The sequence below is a fragment of the Rattus norvegicus genome, chromosome 8, assembly GCF_036323735.1.
Source record: "Rattus norvegicus strain BN/NHsdMcwi chromosome 8, GRCr8, whole genome shotgun sequence".
Lineage (NCBI taxonomy): Eukaryota > Metazoa > Chordata > Mammalia > Rodentia > Muridae > Rattus > Rattus norvegicus.
Window position 1 is genome coordinate 87,507,546 of NC_086026.1, and position 17,855 is coordinate 87,525,400.

At 44.1% G+C, this 17,855-nt stretch overlaps 1 protein-coding gene across 2 annotated transcripts in view; it reads left to right on the forward strand.

Moving 5' to 3' along the window:
• The first annotated feature begins 2,705 nt into the window (after positions 1-2,705).
• Gclc (glutamate-cysteine ligase, catalytic subunit) overlaps positions 2,706-17,855 on the forward strand; it is a 38,646-nt gene continuing 23,496 nt past the window's right edge. The window contains exon 1 of one of the 2 annotated variants that reach the window (XM_039080870.2): positions 2,706-3,143. In XM_039080870.2, the coding sequence (XP_038936798.1) occupies positions 2,994-3,143 (150 nt within the window). In that variant the 5' untranslated portion in view covers positions 2,706-2,993. The remainder of the gene's footprint in view (positions 3,144-17,855) is intronic. The other variant, NM_012815.2, reaches the window with a different exon arrangement.

A 17,855-nucleotide genomic window follows, 5' to 3' on the forward strand; every position in this document is an offset into this window, starting at 1 on the left:
AAAAGGGGGGTTAGGGATTTAGCTCAGTGGTAGAGCGCTTGCCTAGCAAGCGCAAGGCCCTGGGTTCGGTCCCCAGCTCCGAAAAAAAAGAAAAGAAAAAAAAAAACTGAAAAAAGTCTTAGTGGGCTAATGTAAATAATGGGCTATGTATTTCAACCACACATATCTGAAATCTATTTTATCAACATTTTATATATATATATATATATATATATATACATATATATATATATAATGTTTATGTTTTTGGCTTTTTTGAGACAGGGTTTCTCTGAGGCCCTAGCTGACCTGGAACTCACTCTGTAGACCAAACTGTCCTTGAACTCACAGACAGAGATCCTCTAGCCTCTGCTTCCTAAGTGCTACAGTTAAAAGCGTTCATCACCACCACCTGGCTAAAGTTTTTAATGAGATACTTTCATTTTTATAGTAAGTCTTCTAATCTGGTGTCTCCAGGGTCACTAAATTTTCATCAGACTCATTTGCATATTGATTTAATAAAATTTACAGTTGAAAATTCAATGAGTGCACATTCCCAACTTGTTCCAAATTTATGTAAAAGTATCCCAGTTACCAGGAGAAAGATGAAATTTTAACAAGTCAATTGTTATCTTGCACTTAGCCCAGGCTAGCCTCAAATTTGTGGTAATTCTGTCACAGACGTGTGTGTGTGTGTGTGTATGTGTGTGTGTGTGTGTGTGTGTGTGTGTGTTGGGGGGGCTTATAGACAGGAGACACCACTGCCACTGAAATCAATTTTGAAATACATTTAAAACGATTAAGTTTAATAAAAGTAAAAGTTCACTTCTTATGTCCTCCAGTGGAATTCCGAATGCTTACTAGTCACTCGAGGCTGGCAGCTGTCATGCTGAATCATGCAGGTGTATGAAAATGTGAGGTGAGATTTTGAGAATAACCAAATAATCTTTGGGATACTTTACATGCAGGTAAAACTGCTGTTCTCCCCATCTCACAATATCTGCTCTTTCCACAGAGAAGCTAACATGTATTAAGCATTAGTCCTAGAAATACAAACACACACACACACACCATGCGCTCACACACACACACACACATCATGCACTCACACACACACACACACCATGTGCTCACACACCAGGCGCATACATACATGTCACCTCTAAAGAAAGCCAGTATATAGTGTATGAGAAGAGGGGTATACAAATTCAGGCTCAACTGAGTGACCAGGACTCAGAGGAGTGTGTCAGCTGGAGAATCTCCAGCATCCAGAAACAAAGAAAGATCAGAACATAGTTAAGGACCTAGAAAGGTTGGTGGGGAGGGCATAGTAAGGTAGGAGGCAGTACGTAGCAAAGGTTGAGTGGGGAGGGTAGGCTGACTTTTTTTAAAAGCATTATTCCAGCTATGTGCTAGAGCTAGATGGCATCACCTGTCTCCTCGGTTTAAGATGTCATCTAACCCATGTACACATCTAATGCATTCCACTGTGGAAACCACAGCCATATCATCAGTGTCCGTGGTCCCAAGCTCTTTGGTGGACACATTCAATATGAAGGCAGTGAGGAAATATTCCTATCTTGCATTCATCCATTAGTGTGTTTATTGTATGTTGTGATTGGTGTTCATTAAATATTAAATCTAAGGCAAATGTGGAAGTCCATGATTCTAATCCCAGCACTGGGGAAGCTGAGGCAAGACGGCTGCCTGGAGTTCAAGGCCAGATTGGGCTACATAGTGAGATCTTGTCTCTAAATAACTACATATTAAGAATGTAGTCACAGTGTGGGGGAAGGGTATAATAAATGTTTTCTGCCCTCTGTACATGAATGGATCGTCTAGTTACTGCATATATTTATCCAGTTGCAAAACATTAATCGAACAACTACTCAGGGGCAAGGTACCTTCCCTTCGTTCCCACGGGATCCAGTTCCTAGAGCCTTCAGCACTCAGGGTAAAGCGCTCCTGAGCAACAGAATGACCACTGCTGGATGAATCTTTGGCTCTGAAGGTGGGGAAACTTCTGAAGAAATTTCTCACACCACACACTTGGAGACAGTCACACGATCTCTTTTGCACAATGAATGATGTCTGTGTCAACCAGAGATCTTATTGGGAAATGGGATTTACAATGACTAGACACACGTATGTCTAATCTCCGTAGATACATGAACGCATGTAAATAACCAGTAATCAACTCTATGCACATGTGGAGCCACACAACATTCATTAAAAAGTACTACTCAGCCAGGCATGGTGGCACACACCTTTGATCCCGGCACATGGGAAGCAGGAGTTCCAGGCTAGCTTGGTCTACAAAGCCAGTCCGGGACTGCCAAGGCTACACAGAGAAACTCTGTCTTGAAAAACCAAGAAGAAAAAAGGGGGGAAAAAGTGTTACTTTAACTATATACCGGTACAAACAGTTGAGCAGATACTTAAGCTGCCTTCGGAGTTAATTATTTTTCACAACACATTTTTATCTCTCATCGTTTTATAAGCATGAGGCTCCCTCCCCATCTAAAAAGTAATCTGGTCCGCTCTTCATTAATTTAAACAATCTTTTTTTTTTCCTTGACCCAGTATTCTCTTGGGAACCAAGATTTTTCAGTCCTTATTTGTTAACACCCGGGAACACCCACGGCCTCAACCCCGCCTACGGCCCCGCCCACGACTCGCCGCTTCGTTCCCCGCCCCCGCCGTAGCCTATAAAATCCGGAGCGCGGCGCGCGGAGCGGCAGGCGAGGAACTGGGCATGCTCGGTGTCGCCGCAGCCTTGGGTCGCAAGTAGGAAGCCCGTGCACGACACCGGCGGCGCCGAGTGGAGCGCTACCGCGGCGGCCTGGACCGCAGGGCCGGCGTGGAAGCGCGAGACCGGGCGGCGGCGAGAGACCGCGGCCCGGGCTGTCAACCGCGCGGCGGGGTCCGAGCCGGAGCGGGAACGGACGGGACGCCCGCCGCGCGGCCCGAGGGCGCCCCCAGAGCGGAGCTGCGGCCAGGAGGAGGACGCGGCCATGGGGCTGCTGTCCCAAGGCTCGCCACTGAGCTGGGAAGAGACCCAGCGCCACGCCGACCACGTGCGGAGACACGGCATCCTCCAGTTCCTGCACATCTACCACGCAGTCAAGGACCGGCACAAGGACGTGCTCAAGTGGGGTGACGAGGTGAGCCCGCGCGCCTTTGTTCGGCCAGGCCGCCGGCGGCCCCGCCGCGGTCCCTGGCTCGGCGCTGGTGACTCGGGGCTCATTCATTCCAGTCCGGACGAAAGCCGCTCGGGTCCTAGGAGGGCCTGAGCGGGAGGTGTGTGTATGTGAATATCTGCCTCCCGGCGACCGGTCGCACGGTTCGCCTTGGAGATGAGTGTGAACGGGACCGACTTGCCCCGGCTGGCTTGCTATCACGTTTCAAATCTCCAGGGTGTTTGCTTCGGCCCTCCATCATCTCTAGGTTCTTTTCTTAAACCCCTGCCACATCTCACACCTGTCCGCAAACTTGAGAGTTATACATTGCAACAATACATCACTAGACCTAAGGACTTGGGGTTGTCTTTCTAAAAGACGGGAGTCTTCATTATCCCGTTTAACTGTAAATGCTTACAACGTAGAGGTTAGGTAAGACTGGTAAGATCCTACAGCTAAGCGTTACCAGTCAGGGCTAAAACTTGTGCATGATCTCTGGGACCCATTTGTTCCAACCATCTGAAAGCGGCAACGCTAAAAACCATTTATTTTTGTGCATTCCCTATTTTAAAAAAACCACATTGATAAAAAGATACATAACCTCTTGAGTCTGACCTTTGTTGTGCGGGCTTGGCATTTACCATAGATATCGTGCCACTCCTGTATGTAAACGATCGTTTAGTCAGTATTATCCTTGGGCTAAGTGCTGCTGTGCCAGCATAGAATATCTTGCAAAAAGTTAGTTTTTCTGTGTCTAATGTTGGTAGATGATTCTGCCATCTGCAGCTGGAAGAATTATGCTTGGACTTAAGGAAGTATAAGGACTAATAATTCACATTTCTACAAAACTTGTCTCCTTTTTTCAGGAAAGGGACACGTTTGGCAGTTCTCCAGTTTTAGTCCAAAGTTTGTTGTTATCTACAACATTTGACAGTTCTCCGTTTGTGTTCCGTGCATCACTTACAGGGCAGGGACATTATGGTTTCTATGCACCTGTTTTTCCTAGGGCCTAACTATGTGCCTGGCATAGTTGGCAGCAGCAAATTGTGGAGTCTCTTAAGGTTCTCATAAAACGAGCCATTGTGGAGCAATCAAAAATTTACTTTTGCGTCTTTCACCGTTTTACTAGGACTCCATAGAAACCAAAATAGAAGACAAATGAATATCTTTGTAACGGTTCTAAGTTGAACTTCATCCACAGGAGATGTTCAGTGCAGTCCAAGCATGGAGGTTCACCAAGTCCCTTTCCTTCCTCGCCTTTTCTCTACTAACCAGGAACCTCCCGGATCCCTCTTTCTGTTTTAGAAAATGCTCCCCCTGTTGGCAGGAAGAGCATGTGCAACTAACTGCCTGTTTCAAGAGACTTCCAGTGGCAGAGTAAACTGCTGTGAGAGGAACTGCAGGGCAGGACCTCAAGGGGACCACACACATTTCCATCATGGCAAGATAGGGAGTTGGTACTAAGTTTACCTTCCTCCCCACAAAAGATCAAGAGGAATGAAGAAACCTGGCAATCTTGGGCACTTGTATTCTGTCTGTATAGGGGGAGTATGTTGAGCCCAGAATGTCAGCCAATTGACACTTTTTTAAAGACAGGGTTTCTCTCTGTAGTCCTGACTGTCCTGGAACTCATTGTGTAGACTAGACTAGCCAGAAACTCACTCCTCCTGCTTCTGGCTCCTGAATATTGGGCCTAAAGGTCTGAACCGTTATTGCCCAACAGGGAATACTTCCGGCAAAGAGCATACTAGGCAGGTCTGTTCTGTTGACAAGCTGGACTCCAGAGGTGTAATCCTCCAATAACACATTGCCTTGCTAGCACTGCTCCTATGTTAGATAGCATCAGCAATATCCCTTGAAAACCTAATGCTGAAACTGCATTTCCCAATTTCTTTTTGCAAATATTCTGTCATTATGTACATACCTATACACTGATTTCCCCCAACCTTCCAGTATTGAGACTTTACTTGGAAGCAGCCTAACACTGGAAGGATTAGAATTGTGAAAAGCTGTCCCCTCCATTCTGGGGCTCCTGAAATGACATTTGAGTGAATGAAGCCTTGGCCTCCCCCTGCTGCCTCTGACCTCTGGAGTACAGATACTTAGCCTCTATCGTGGTGTGTTTACATTTCTTCTGGCAGTCTCATGCCCAAGTATCTGTTGTGATGTCAGCCTTATGTATAAGAGCAGAAGTTATCACAAGTCCTTGTGCACAGTGGGAACTTTCTGTCATCCACTGAGGAGATGTCTGGAGGCCGGTCAAGATCTTAGCGCGCCTTAGAAGCCTTGTAGAATAACTGAGAAATAGACGAGTAGATAAGAGGGGGAGGGTGTGGTGAGTGGTGTGGGCCCTGGAGATGAGGCCAGCTCTGCTGGGGAGAAGTATTTTAGATGAATGTGCTGTACTGGATAGGCACAATACCAAATACAACTGGTTTCAACTGATGGGTCATGACCCCTTCGGGGAGGGGTCACATACATATATCCTGTATATCAGATGTTTATATTACAATTCATAACAAGTGGTAAAATTACAGTTATTAAGTAGCAATAATTTTATGGTGGGGAGGTCACCACAATATGAGAACTGTATTAAAGGGTCTCAGCATTAGGAAGTTTCACATTGTATCTATGGGGACAATGGACTTGGCTGGAAAAAAAAAACAAAAAGAACTGCAGCTAAACCTTAAAAGCAGTGGCAGTTGTGTTTGGAAGAGAGCCTGCCACTCAGAAATATTCCGCTCCATGTACGAGGACAGAAAGAACTATGTTTACTGTTTGCCAGACTGTTGTGTCTTGAGCCCGCTTCCTTCATTTTCTCTTCTTTCTTCCAACTTTTACGGCTTGAGTGTAGACAGTCTGGATAAGGTTTTTGTTTGCTTGTTTTTTGTTTTTTTCTTTCTTTTTCCTACACATGCCTCTTTCACCTAACTCCTAACTCTAGCCACCACTTACTGTGATGTTTCTTTGGGAAATAGAAGTTCTAACTTGAAGAACCAAATACTACTTGTTCCCGGATGAGGATGGTGTGGGAAAGGAGTCTTCAGGTACAGGTTTTGTTTATAGTGCAGTGTCTGTATTTTAAAATACTGATGGAGGAAGTTGGGTGTGGGCACACACCTTCAATCCCAGCTTCCAGAAGCAGTTGGATCTCTGTGAGGTCAAAGCCAGCAGCATGTCTATGTAGTGAGTTCCAGGACAGCCAAGGATAGGTTGAGAGACCCTGTCACAGGCAAACAAACAATAAGTAGAATACTGAAGCGTGGCTGGGGACATAGGTCAGTTAGAGAGTCCTTTCCTAGCCTGTGTAGACCCTTGGCGTCATTTCCTACCCTGTAGGGTAGCTACTACTTTAGAAAATATGTTGCCGTCAGCTTGGCCCAGCCTTTTCAGTTATTTAGTAGCAGGATTGAAACCTGATTCCAAAGTTTTAGATTATTTGCAGTGCTTGGCATGCTACCAAATCCCCTTTTACAGCACTTACACTGTGCACAGTGGAGCTGTCATGGAGCTGTCAGGACATAATGCAAAAAGCAGATGTATAAAAGATGTCATGATGTGCAGGAGTGAGTAAAGCTCCGAGTGGACAAGTGTGGTGTCACTTGAGGCGTGCCAAGGACCGAAGCCTCAGACGCATGGGAGATTGGGAAGGTCCTCCCCATACCTCAGAACTGGCAAGGCCTTCCTCTGGTCTGAGTGTTACATCGTGAGAGCACTCACCTACTGAGGCCCAGGCTAGCTAATTCCCCGCCCCTGTGTGGAGGCTCTGGTTCTTGTGTAGTTGGAGCCACCCCATCAGAGTGAGCATAGCCTGTCTGAGCCCTGCTCGAGCCTGCTCTGTCTTCATCTCAGCCCCACGTGTGGCAAAGATGGTTGAGGCCCTGAAAATAATATATATGTAAATGCAGGAAAAAGAAAGCAAGTATTTTGAGATGTTTTTAACCAACTACAGTAGTTTGTACTCAAAGAATGTCTTCCCCAAAGCCAGTTATTCCAAGGTTGCTGCTTTGTCTCAAGGATATATTCAGCAAGCAATGGCGAAATAGGCAGGCCTTGAACTTTTAATTCTCCTGCTTCAGTCTTCCAGGAGCCTAGCTAGGCTTATAGGCCTGCGCACCAGGCCTCATTTTACATCCCTCACTTAAATAACCATAGGCATTGTGGGTGAGACATTCTGCATTCTTTGTTTTGTTTTTATGCCAGATCTGTTCATTAGCATAGTGGTTTGTGATGGAATTTTAAATGGCTCCACAGTTAAGACCATTTGTTTTTCCGGAAAACCCAGTTTCTATTGCCTCTCATAGCCATCTATAACTCCTTTTCAACATCCTCTTCTGGCCTCTGAGAGCACTACACTCCTGTGGAGTACAGACACACGTACACACAGACACACGTAAAAAATGTCACACACCAGAACTAGACTAGATCAAAGACTCAATGAACTTATATTTGAAGTTAGAATAGTGCCACCACCTTAGAGGGGATGGGTGGAGAACAAAGCTGATAAATGAGGTAGACAAGAGTCTCATTCAATGCCCAACTTTATTCAGAGCATCAGACAGTCTATACAATGTGGGGGAAGAATCATCTGAGTTGGGTGGGTGGGTAGGGGAGCACCCTCAGAAGCAGGGGGAGGGAGCATGGGATGGGGGTTTCTGGAGGGGAAACCAGGAAGGGGAATAACATTTGAAATGTAAATAAAAAAATATCCAATTAAAAAAAAAAAAGAAACCTCTGAGTTAAGGACAAACCATTTCATAGGAGAGTTTAGACATTTAATCCAATAATGCAGAAAGCACTAATGAGTGATCTGAAGTGAGCTCACTCCTGTCTGACACACCTGAGAGGAGCATGGAAATTCATTCCATGAACAGATCCATGTTTTGAAGAAACTAAAGTCACAAGATTCTTGTTTCTTTGGAGTTTTCTCACAAGAACCCAGAATTCTCCTCACGACTCCATTCTTGGACCATGTTCTGGCAGAATAGCTATTCAGAACACAAACTAAAATTTCACATTGGATTTTATATTTTGACAGTTGAATGAATATATGTAAAACTACTACCAAAAATGAATAGAACTGGGAAAACAGTTTTATATCCTTTTGTAATTCGGATCTGTTACTTGCATTCATTCCTAATATTTAGCTTTTTAAAATTCTTTTTCCTGCATATTATACTATACTTACATGTACATTTATTTACATATATTATAAGGGAGAACATGCTGAGCTTTTCTTTCTAATATTGTACATCCATTCTAAGCCCATCCATTCCTGCAAGTTTTGTGATCACATTTTTCTCTAACGCTAAATAGTATTATCATATATATATATATACATATATATATATATGCGCCAAATTTTCATTATCTGTTCCTCTGTTTGATGGACAAGTAGGTTGATTCCAGTTCCTTTCTATAGTGAAAAAAAGCAGCAGTAAACAGGTAAGCATCTCTATAAAGGGTATGGAGTTCTGAGGGGAAATGCCCAGGAGTGAAATGGCTCATACTATACATATAGTAATTTATAATTTTTTGAGAAATATTCAAACTGATTTCCGCAGTGGCTGTATTAATTTTCATCCCCACTGCAGTGAACATGGGCTCCTTTCTCTCCACATCCTCTCTGATAGTAGTTATATTTATTGATCATGGCCATTCAGACTGAGGAGTAGTTTAAATTTGAATTTTCCTGATAGGGATATTGAGCACTTTTAAAGATAGGTATTGGTCATTTGTGGGGTGTTATGTTTTGTGAACACTGCCTACTCAGCTAATCTGTTCATTGAGTGGCAGTTTTGTTTCCTTGGTATTTAAGTCTTGTAATTTTTATAAACTGGATATTAACTTCTTATCTGAAGTGAAGACAGTTCATTTCTTTAAAATATTTATTTATTTATCATATATAAGTACACTGTAACTGTCTTCAGACACACCAGAAGAGGGCATCAGATCCCATTACAGATGGTTGTGAGCCACCATGTGGTTGCTGGGATTTGAACTCAGGACCTCTGGAAGAGCAGTCAGTGCTCTTAACCGCTGAGCCATCTCTCCAGCCCCGACAGTTCATTTCTTAATAGGTATTACAAAGATTCTGGATGCCCTCCCATCTATCTAGATTTCATAGAAAAGAAAGGCAACTTATGTGTTGTGTCTGGGCACACATATGAATTTATGTTGAATATTGCTCCAGTGTGTTGAAAGGACTAGACTTCGTCTGCTGGCAGAGGTGTACCTTCTCTCTCTATGTATAGTTTATTTCTGTATTTGTTAACACTGTCCACTGATCTGACTTTGTCCTTTCTGTAGAGCGTTCATTGCTTGTTTTTCCAGTTTCTGGAGACAGGATTTCCATGTGTGTGGCCCAAGCTGTCAGGAACTTGCTGTGTAGACCAGGCTGGCCTCAAACTCAGAGATCTCCTGCCTCTGTCTCCTGAGTGCTGAGATTAAAGGCTTGTGCACTACTCTTTGTTCTTTTAGTTAGTTTAAATTTAGTTCTAGAGACATGGAATTTCCATGGGTTTTAGATTTTGATCTCATTAGGATTCTTATCGAGTCCAAATATCAATTTGAGAATTGAAACCTAAACAATATTGAATGTCCCTAATCATGAACAAGTAAATCTCTCTACACCTTTAATTTCTCAACAGTGTTTGTAGTTTTCTATGTTTTGATCTTACACACAAAAGACCATATACGCTTGCTGATTTTCTAGATTTGTCATTTATCCTTCAACCTTCTAGACCCACTCTTGTGGACACTCAATTATGAAAATTAGTGTGGTCCTAAGATTGCTTTGGACATTTCAGGTCACCTGTCCTTCGGTCGACCCCACCTCCGTCTTTAGTATTCTTCTGCTCTTCGAATGATAGAAATAAACTTTACCTGTTAGGCGCTTAGTGTTTATATATCCTGGATCAGTTCATAGCACTCCTGGAATATAGTTATTTAGAGACAGGGTCTTTTAAAGAAGTAGTTTTTATAGTTTACAAGTAGCTTCAGAAAAGTCTACATACTTCTGTGTCCTCTACCCAGTACCCCAGAATGAGAATTTAGTTGGAGCGCAAATACTTTGGGGGGCTACTTCTGCATAACAATGAGTTCTGCATAGCTTTCTGAATTCTTGAGGAAGAGGCTTGTAGCTCTCTGGGCTTTTCTTATGTGTTTGGGTTTTACATTAATTTTGTTTAAGGGTAGGGAATGGTTGCCTTCTCACTTTGTTATCCTTCCAGCTCTCTTCTCCTTTGTCTACACTCTGTCCAAGCTGGCTGTCCTCCTGGTTCTAAGACACTCAATAGCCAAGATTAGCAAAGCTTTTCCCGCTTGTTTTGGTATCCTTTTGTTTTTGTGGTGCCAGGGATTCTGGTCAGGGCTTTGTGCATTCTAGGCACGTGCTTTTACTACATTTTTAAACTGTCCGAGTATGTTCTGAATGCCAGCAAGTTTTGGAAATCCTGTAATGCACTCAACAGTATTAGGATCTGCTTTCTTCCCTGTCAGGATAGGGCGTTAGCACTGTCTGAAGCAGCATGCATTACAGACTGCGATCTGATTGTGCAGCCATGCATAGTAAACTTCTGAATTTCTGTCATACTAAGTAAGCAAACCTATTTGAGCCTTGCAGCTATTCTAAGAAACTAACAAGCTCTTCAGAAAAATCGAAACAAACTTTTAAGACTCCAAAGGCCATATTTCCATGGTAGACTGCTTTCAAATTGGGAGCATTTATTGACTACTTCCTGTATACCCGTGGTTCTCAACCTTTCCTCATGTATTAAATTTAAATTATTTTTATTACTACTTCATACTGTCGTGAATCATAATATAAATATCTGTGTTTTCCGATGGTCTTAGGCGACCCCTGGGAAAGAGTTGTTTGCCCACTCCCAAAGGGGTCTCGACTCCTAGGTTGAGAAGCACTGCTGCATACTAATGCTTCCTGTGTGGGCCAGGAACAGAGAGCGAAGAAGAGAAAGAAGCCTGCTGCCGTAGAGAAAGCCAGTGGCTGGAGGACAGGCTCCATTTCCAGATCAGAGTTCATGTGGCTTCACAGCCAGCATAGGAAATAGAGATGGTCACAACTTGAGGCTGAGAAGAAGATTGAGTCCATGTTCTTAATGTGCTTGTTCATGGCTGTGTAGGGAGCTGTGTGGGGAGCTGTGTGGGGTTGTAAGTTGTTACATGAGACTCAGCAGCAGAAGTGAAAATGTCTGCTCACTCCTGATGAGGCACAGGTAGCAGACCAAGGAAACAATTGCACTGAAGTCCAGCTTGGCAAACCATTGCACCTATTGAGGACACGTATAAGGGTCTGGGGAGAGTCGACTTTCAGGAAGGCAGCTGTATCACAGGAAAGGCTACCCTAGCCTGGGTGCTGACTCATTCAAGCTAGTCATGGAACATGCAGGCAGTGGACAGTTCTGTCAGTCTCCCTGCTCCTCTGCAGTGTTTGTTCACTGCTTCCATAGTCTTAGACAGGAACCTGTAGATCTCACTAATTTCAGGAACTTCCTAGGTCTCAGGAGGGTACCCCTCACCACCCCTCTCATGAAAGAAACATTTCAATCCAGAGGAAAGTGCTACACATAATCGGCCTGGAGGTTCAAAGATAGCATTTGGAGATTTCTTCTACATCATTTGATAATAGCCTGAAAGATGGGTCAGTACTGAGGATGCAGAGAGAGATAGGCTCACGGGCAAGCATGTAGCAGGGTTTTTTGTTTGGATGTTTGTTTGTTTTCTTAAACATTTGTGTTATAGTGCTTGGGTCAAACCTAGAGGACCTCACACACAGTGGCCACAAGCGCTCATCTTCCATAGAGTTTATATTGATGCATAATTTTAAGTAACCAGAAAACTTGGCTGTAGGCCCTGGTCTGTCCTAGGAGAGTAGGTGGACCTACTCTGTGTTGTTCCAGTATTCCCTGTATTCATATTGTGTCTGCTGTGGTCAGGATTTTGTAGTTTTATTTCCACAATAAGATTATAAAAGTATCCCAAAGACAGATATTCCAAATGACACAGATGTCTACACCGATGTCTTCACTGATGTCTACAACAAAAAATGGCAGAGACTGTCTCAGGCAAGATAGACGACAAGAAGACTGATGCACAGGAGTGCACTCACACATTTACATGTTACATACACAGAAAATCTGGGGTGTAGTTTTTATTTCATTGGAATTAGCCATAGGGGTCAGGAGGTGGTTCTTAGTACTCCACAGATACAGGCATGATCCTAAGGATCAGCCGCACGTCTCTGAACTGTTTAAAATGGTTAGAGATAACAGCAGTCGCCGAAAGCTCAGAAAGTTTAAAAAACCCTCAGAGTTTATTCTCTGAGATGCAACTCTCAGACATATCTGAAGGGGAATTTAGTGTTCTTTATTGCCTCGCACTCTCCAGTGGTCCTGCCTGTGCTGTGGGCCAAGAGCTGGCTATGTCTAGGCTATGTCCACTGACCCTCCTTCTAATCAAGTGGAGCGAAAGCTGGGAAGTGCAGAAAGCACAGAGCTCACACACTTTACTCCCAGCTCTCACCTAGAAAACACTCACTCTGTACTCCGCTCTGAAGAGCTTGGCTGTCTAGTTGCTTGGCTCAGAATGAACTCGGGAAAATGGGTTGAGGTGAAAATAGCAAGAGTCAGTTTGGCCACTCTGTACCACTCCAAGTGACTTGCTTTATTATAACGGAAAAAGAAATGCAGTTGCCTAAAGAAGTCCAGAGACCTAATATAAAGTGAAAATGTGCCCAGAGTCTTACTGGTAACGGAAGAGCGTGCTGTCAGCTCAGACTCCCACTCACATATTGGAGAGGTTTGTAAGCCTGTGTTCACAAGGGGTAACTTTGGAAACAAGATTGCTCCTAAGGAAAGGGGGCTTCTGGGAAAGCAGAGTAGATAGGGCAGCTTGTTACATACAGTGTGGGGTTGCTTTAGGAGGGGTCAGTGTGTGAGGCATGCCAAATTCCCCCAAAGAAGTGATGCAGGAGTGCTTCAGCACCCTGGCATGGTTCCTGGAGGAGCAGAAGAAAGGCAAGTGTGCCTACAGCATGATGGGAAGGGTTGGATGAAGGATTGAGTTACCAATGCTCCTGGAAGGATCTTTACTGTGAGCCCTTGAGGAGTTCAGAACAGGGAGGTGATTGACCATCACAGTGGAGGACCCTGGGTCAGCCTATTTGCGCATTTTGTACATAGGTAGTCTTTGGTTAACTAAGACCAGATCCCAAATAAGACTCCCATGGAACGGTATTTTTGTCACCTAAATGAGATACTCTTGTATTTCTTCCTGTTACAATAAATATGTATTTTCTGGTATTAATCATACTTAACATGGCCACCAGGGGGTTGTAATCAACTTTGGAAAAGCTTTGTTGACCATGCTGTAGAACAAGACAGCAGTGAGCACTGGCCTGTACTGCCAGTGTTTGATCCATTCTTCCTCAGGGGCCCATGAGGTTGATACTGTCTTCATATTACAAGAGAACACAGTACAACAAGGACACCAGAAAAGAATGCCTGTGCTTCCAAAAGGACTGTCTGTACTGTTCACTGCTCCCCATAGGGTGCTCCCCACAGGCTGGGGGAACTGGTGGTATGCATGGACTCCACAGATGAACGCGAAAAAGGAGTAGGGTAAGGGATGAGTAGCACTCCTCACGAGGACATGGACACATCTCAGAACCACAGAGGTGAACGTAAGCATAAGCATCCTTCGTTACCAGACCGTGAGATGCCTGCACTCTGACACTGCATACCTCGTATACTCCGTGGTCCAGAGGGCGAAGGCTCAAGTCCAGTATGTAACTGCAGTCCTCCTAGCCACTCTGCTGGCACACTGACCCTAGGAAAAGGCAAAGACCGGACCAGTCCTTGATAAAAAGGTGCTCAGGCCGAGCTTGCTTTACAGTTAGGCCCAGGGACCCCTGGCCTTTAGACATGATTCAGCTTTGTCTGGATGTCCCAAGTCATGTCTAAAGCGGGCTGGGATAGATGACTGTGCTCAGCCTTCTGACATCAGGTCCAGCTTTGGATTGGGACCCGACACTGCCTCTGTGAGCTGTGATCTACAGAGTATCTGCATTCAGATTCCTAACAGTTTGGAATGGCATTGAACTATGTATGCTGGGGGAAAGGGACTACCTCTGTGGCATGCATGGTCCTTTGTGAGTACAGTGGGTGCTCTGGAGTTACCTGTTTTGGGCTCCTGTCATGTGATTTGGTTCCTGGAAATTTAAACGAATTCTACTGTCTCTCACAGGACTTTGGACAAAGTAAACATGGTCTAAGGGGATGTGTTTACTCACCCCTCTGGTGCCTCAGGCACTGAGTGGGGTGCCACCCTTAGAGAACAGCCATGCATGTTCTTTCTAGTAATAGATGTGCTTCTGTACTGAAGCTGTACAGTCCATAGTTCTCACACACTTAAGATGGCGACCTTAGCTCCCTCCAGCTCTGCCGACTTCTGCAGTAGAATGAAAACAGCCTCTCCCATATGCATGTGACTAGAACTCTGGCAGAGCAATATAGTTTGTTTGTGGAAAGAGCTAGGGAGTTCATCTGTCCTTAAAATGTAGATGCTAAAGTTCTGAATGAAGCACAATTGTTTTGAGGTAAGTAAGTCCTTATGTTTATAATACCTCGAGCCGTTAGTGGCCAAACATCACATCAGTAACCTGATGTGCTTCCTTCTTAGGCGTGAGAAAACTTGTTTGGTCCATAAACAAGGTGGGGCTCTATACATGTCAGAAAACTTAAGATGACATGCTGAAAGTAATTGCATGACGTAAAAAATAAGTAACATAAACTCAGGGATCCAGAAAATAGACGTTTTATTCCTTAAAGCAGGAAGAAGCAGGGCAGCTTAGTGGATGAAGGTGGCTTGCCCCACCCCTCTGGCAGCCTGAATGTGACTGCGATGACCCACAGGACGGATGATAAACCAACTCCTACTAGTTATCATCCCGTCTACATACACATCTACATACACACAGGCACCACGACTGCTCCAAGTCCTAAATTAATAAAGAAACTTAGAGAAAACTGTAATCACGAGGGAGGAAATCTATATTCGTGGCTTCTTTTGCGCTGCTATCAGTGTGTCTGGGTCAGAATTCTGGTCTTTGTTAGGTTTTTGTCCTTTCTACAGTAATAGAAATGTTCTGGTACTACTCTGTTCTATTTAGTTGAGATCAGATAACGGAAATTTTATTTCATATTTACTCTATATTAATTAGAGTCTAACCATAAGGAGAACTTTCCTTTTGTGAGACTTGCAATCCTGTTTTCTTCTTTTAAAGTCTTGATTTTTCACATGGGCCTCTTCTCACTGAACTAGGCATGTGAAGAATTTCCTCTGTGGGCCAAAGTCTCTCAGAGAGGTAAGTCCATGTATAAGAGAAGTTCACTTATGCAATGTTAAAATAGCAATGAACAGTTAATATGTTCTAAGGTTAAAGAAAAACAAAAAACACAAAAACAAAAAGACCAGCTCTGGAAGCTACAGGCCTGATCAAGCATGCCAGATGCCAGCCAAGGACCAGGTCAGGAAGAGGCAGCCAGATTTATTTTGATTTCTAAATCTCTAAACTTCCTCTGCAGTGTATTGTATGATTCTGTGACATAAACTGACATCTTGAAGTGTGTGAGGAGGATGGGCAGCTATCATCTTAGGGTGCATGAGATGTTTTAAGATTCCACTAAAACAGGCAGAAAGCCACAGGACACGTGGTGGCCAGCGCTCCAATGCGTGACGGAAATGCAGTAATTCTAAAACTAGAGTGCATCTTGACTCAAGTCTGACCCATCTCAATGTTATGTCTGAAAATCTTTGCATTAGAATTTTGTCTTAGTCATTGTTCTATTGCCGTGAAGAGATAGCATGACCATGACAACTCTTTAAAAGGAAACCATTTAATTGGATCTGGCTTACACCCTTAGAAGTTGACTTTATTGCTATGGCAGAGCGTGGTGGCACATGGCTCTGGAGCAATAGCTGAGAGAGAGCTACACCCTCATCTGCTGGACACAGAACCTAGGCCTGGCTTAGGCTTTTAAAACCTCAAAGTAGGGCTGGAGAGATGGCTCAGCGGTTAAGAGCACCCGACTACTCTTCCAGAGGTCCTGAGTTCAATTCCCAGCAACCACATGGTGGCTCACAACCATCTGTAAAGAGATCTGATGCCCTCTTCTGGTGTATCTGAAGACAGCTACAGTGTACTTATATTTAATAAATGAATAAACCTTAAAAAAAAAAAAAAAAAAAAAAACCTCAAAGTAACACACTTTCTCCAGCAAGGCTATACCTCCTAATCTTTCTAATCCTTTCAAAGAGTTCCACTCCCTGTTGACTATGCATTCAATGCGGCAAATACATTAGCCTATGGGAGCCATTCTTAGTCAAACCACCACAGATTCTCAGTTTTACACTGTGCTCAGTGCAAATGTTCTTGGTCTTGGCATTCAGGTTTTTCCGACCTAACTGTGGAGTGATTGACACTGAGTAGTAACAGTGCAGCTCCCACCCTCAGACACTTGAACTTTGTGTGTCATGCTGGATGTGGAATGATTGGTGCTGTCCAGTTTGATGGCTGAGAATATGCCCCCAAAATGAGTTATTGGTATTTTCTATGTTGTGGTTCTTGTTTCTGAGACCCCAGGCAAAGTCCCAGGGTTAAGAGTTTATGATTTAGAGGATAACCATTGTGGGACGATGCTTCGTGTGTGAGCTCTTGGTGCATCTGCAGAGACATCAGCTCCCAGGAGTGGAGTCTGCTGAAGGAAGTTGTGTTTATTTTGAAGTAATGGTCTACAGACACTTACCTTTGTGTGGCCAGTGTCCCTTCTAGGAGTTAGCTTTAATTAAATGGCATATCCTCTGGGCAGGCCTCTGAAACCCAATTTTTTATTAGGCCCTGATACTACACATGCATTTTGAGCACCTTAATTTAAGCTTTCTTGTGTTACTGACTACCTTTCAAGCCCTAGTGTGATGTTGAGCAGAAGCTGCATTTTCCGGTCTCTTCAGAGTTCCCAGTGCCTGCGCAGCTTACGGTTTCATTGAAGAATGAAGAACAAAAGAAGTAGCGTTAGCTGGACCGTGCCTTAGATCCCGAAAAGTTTTCACACACAGCAAAATACTAATAACCAATTTTGGGGAAGAACTCCCAACTGTCACTGGTTCAGTCATCTGTGCTCACTGGTGCCGTCACCATCACAATGGCTGTGGAGTTGTCTAGGAGTTGGTCTAAGGAGAAAACTGGATCTCTGGGGAGTGCTGAGGGTCGTGGAAATTGACTCAAACTACTACAGAGGCTAGGAGACAGCTGACAGTGAAGGGCAGGCCTGAACCCAGCTCCTGGAGAGTGGGTGGAGATTTGTCTAAGCTACGAGAAACTTTGTCTTCCTGCCCGTCCACACTGACCTTCCCTGGGATATAGAGGCCCACCGTGGCGGGGGTGGGGTAACATATTGCACTCTGTGGTTCTTTACACATGAGGTCCAGCTGTGTGTGGATCGGCTCAATGCTTTTTGCATATGGAGATCCCTTAGTCGTTATTCACACAGACACCAACAAAGGAGATTTTCCAAAGTACATCTTTCTCTGGGAAACTTCAAGAGTCCGAGAGAAATGAATCACTTCCTCTTTACTCACCTCAAGTAGAAACCAAGAAGGCAGTGCTTCATTCAATGCCCA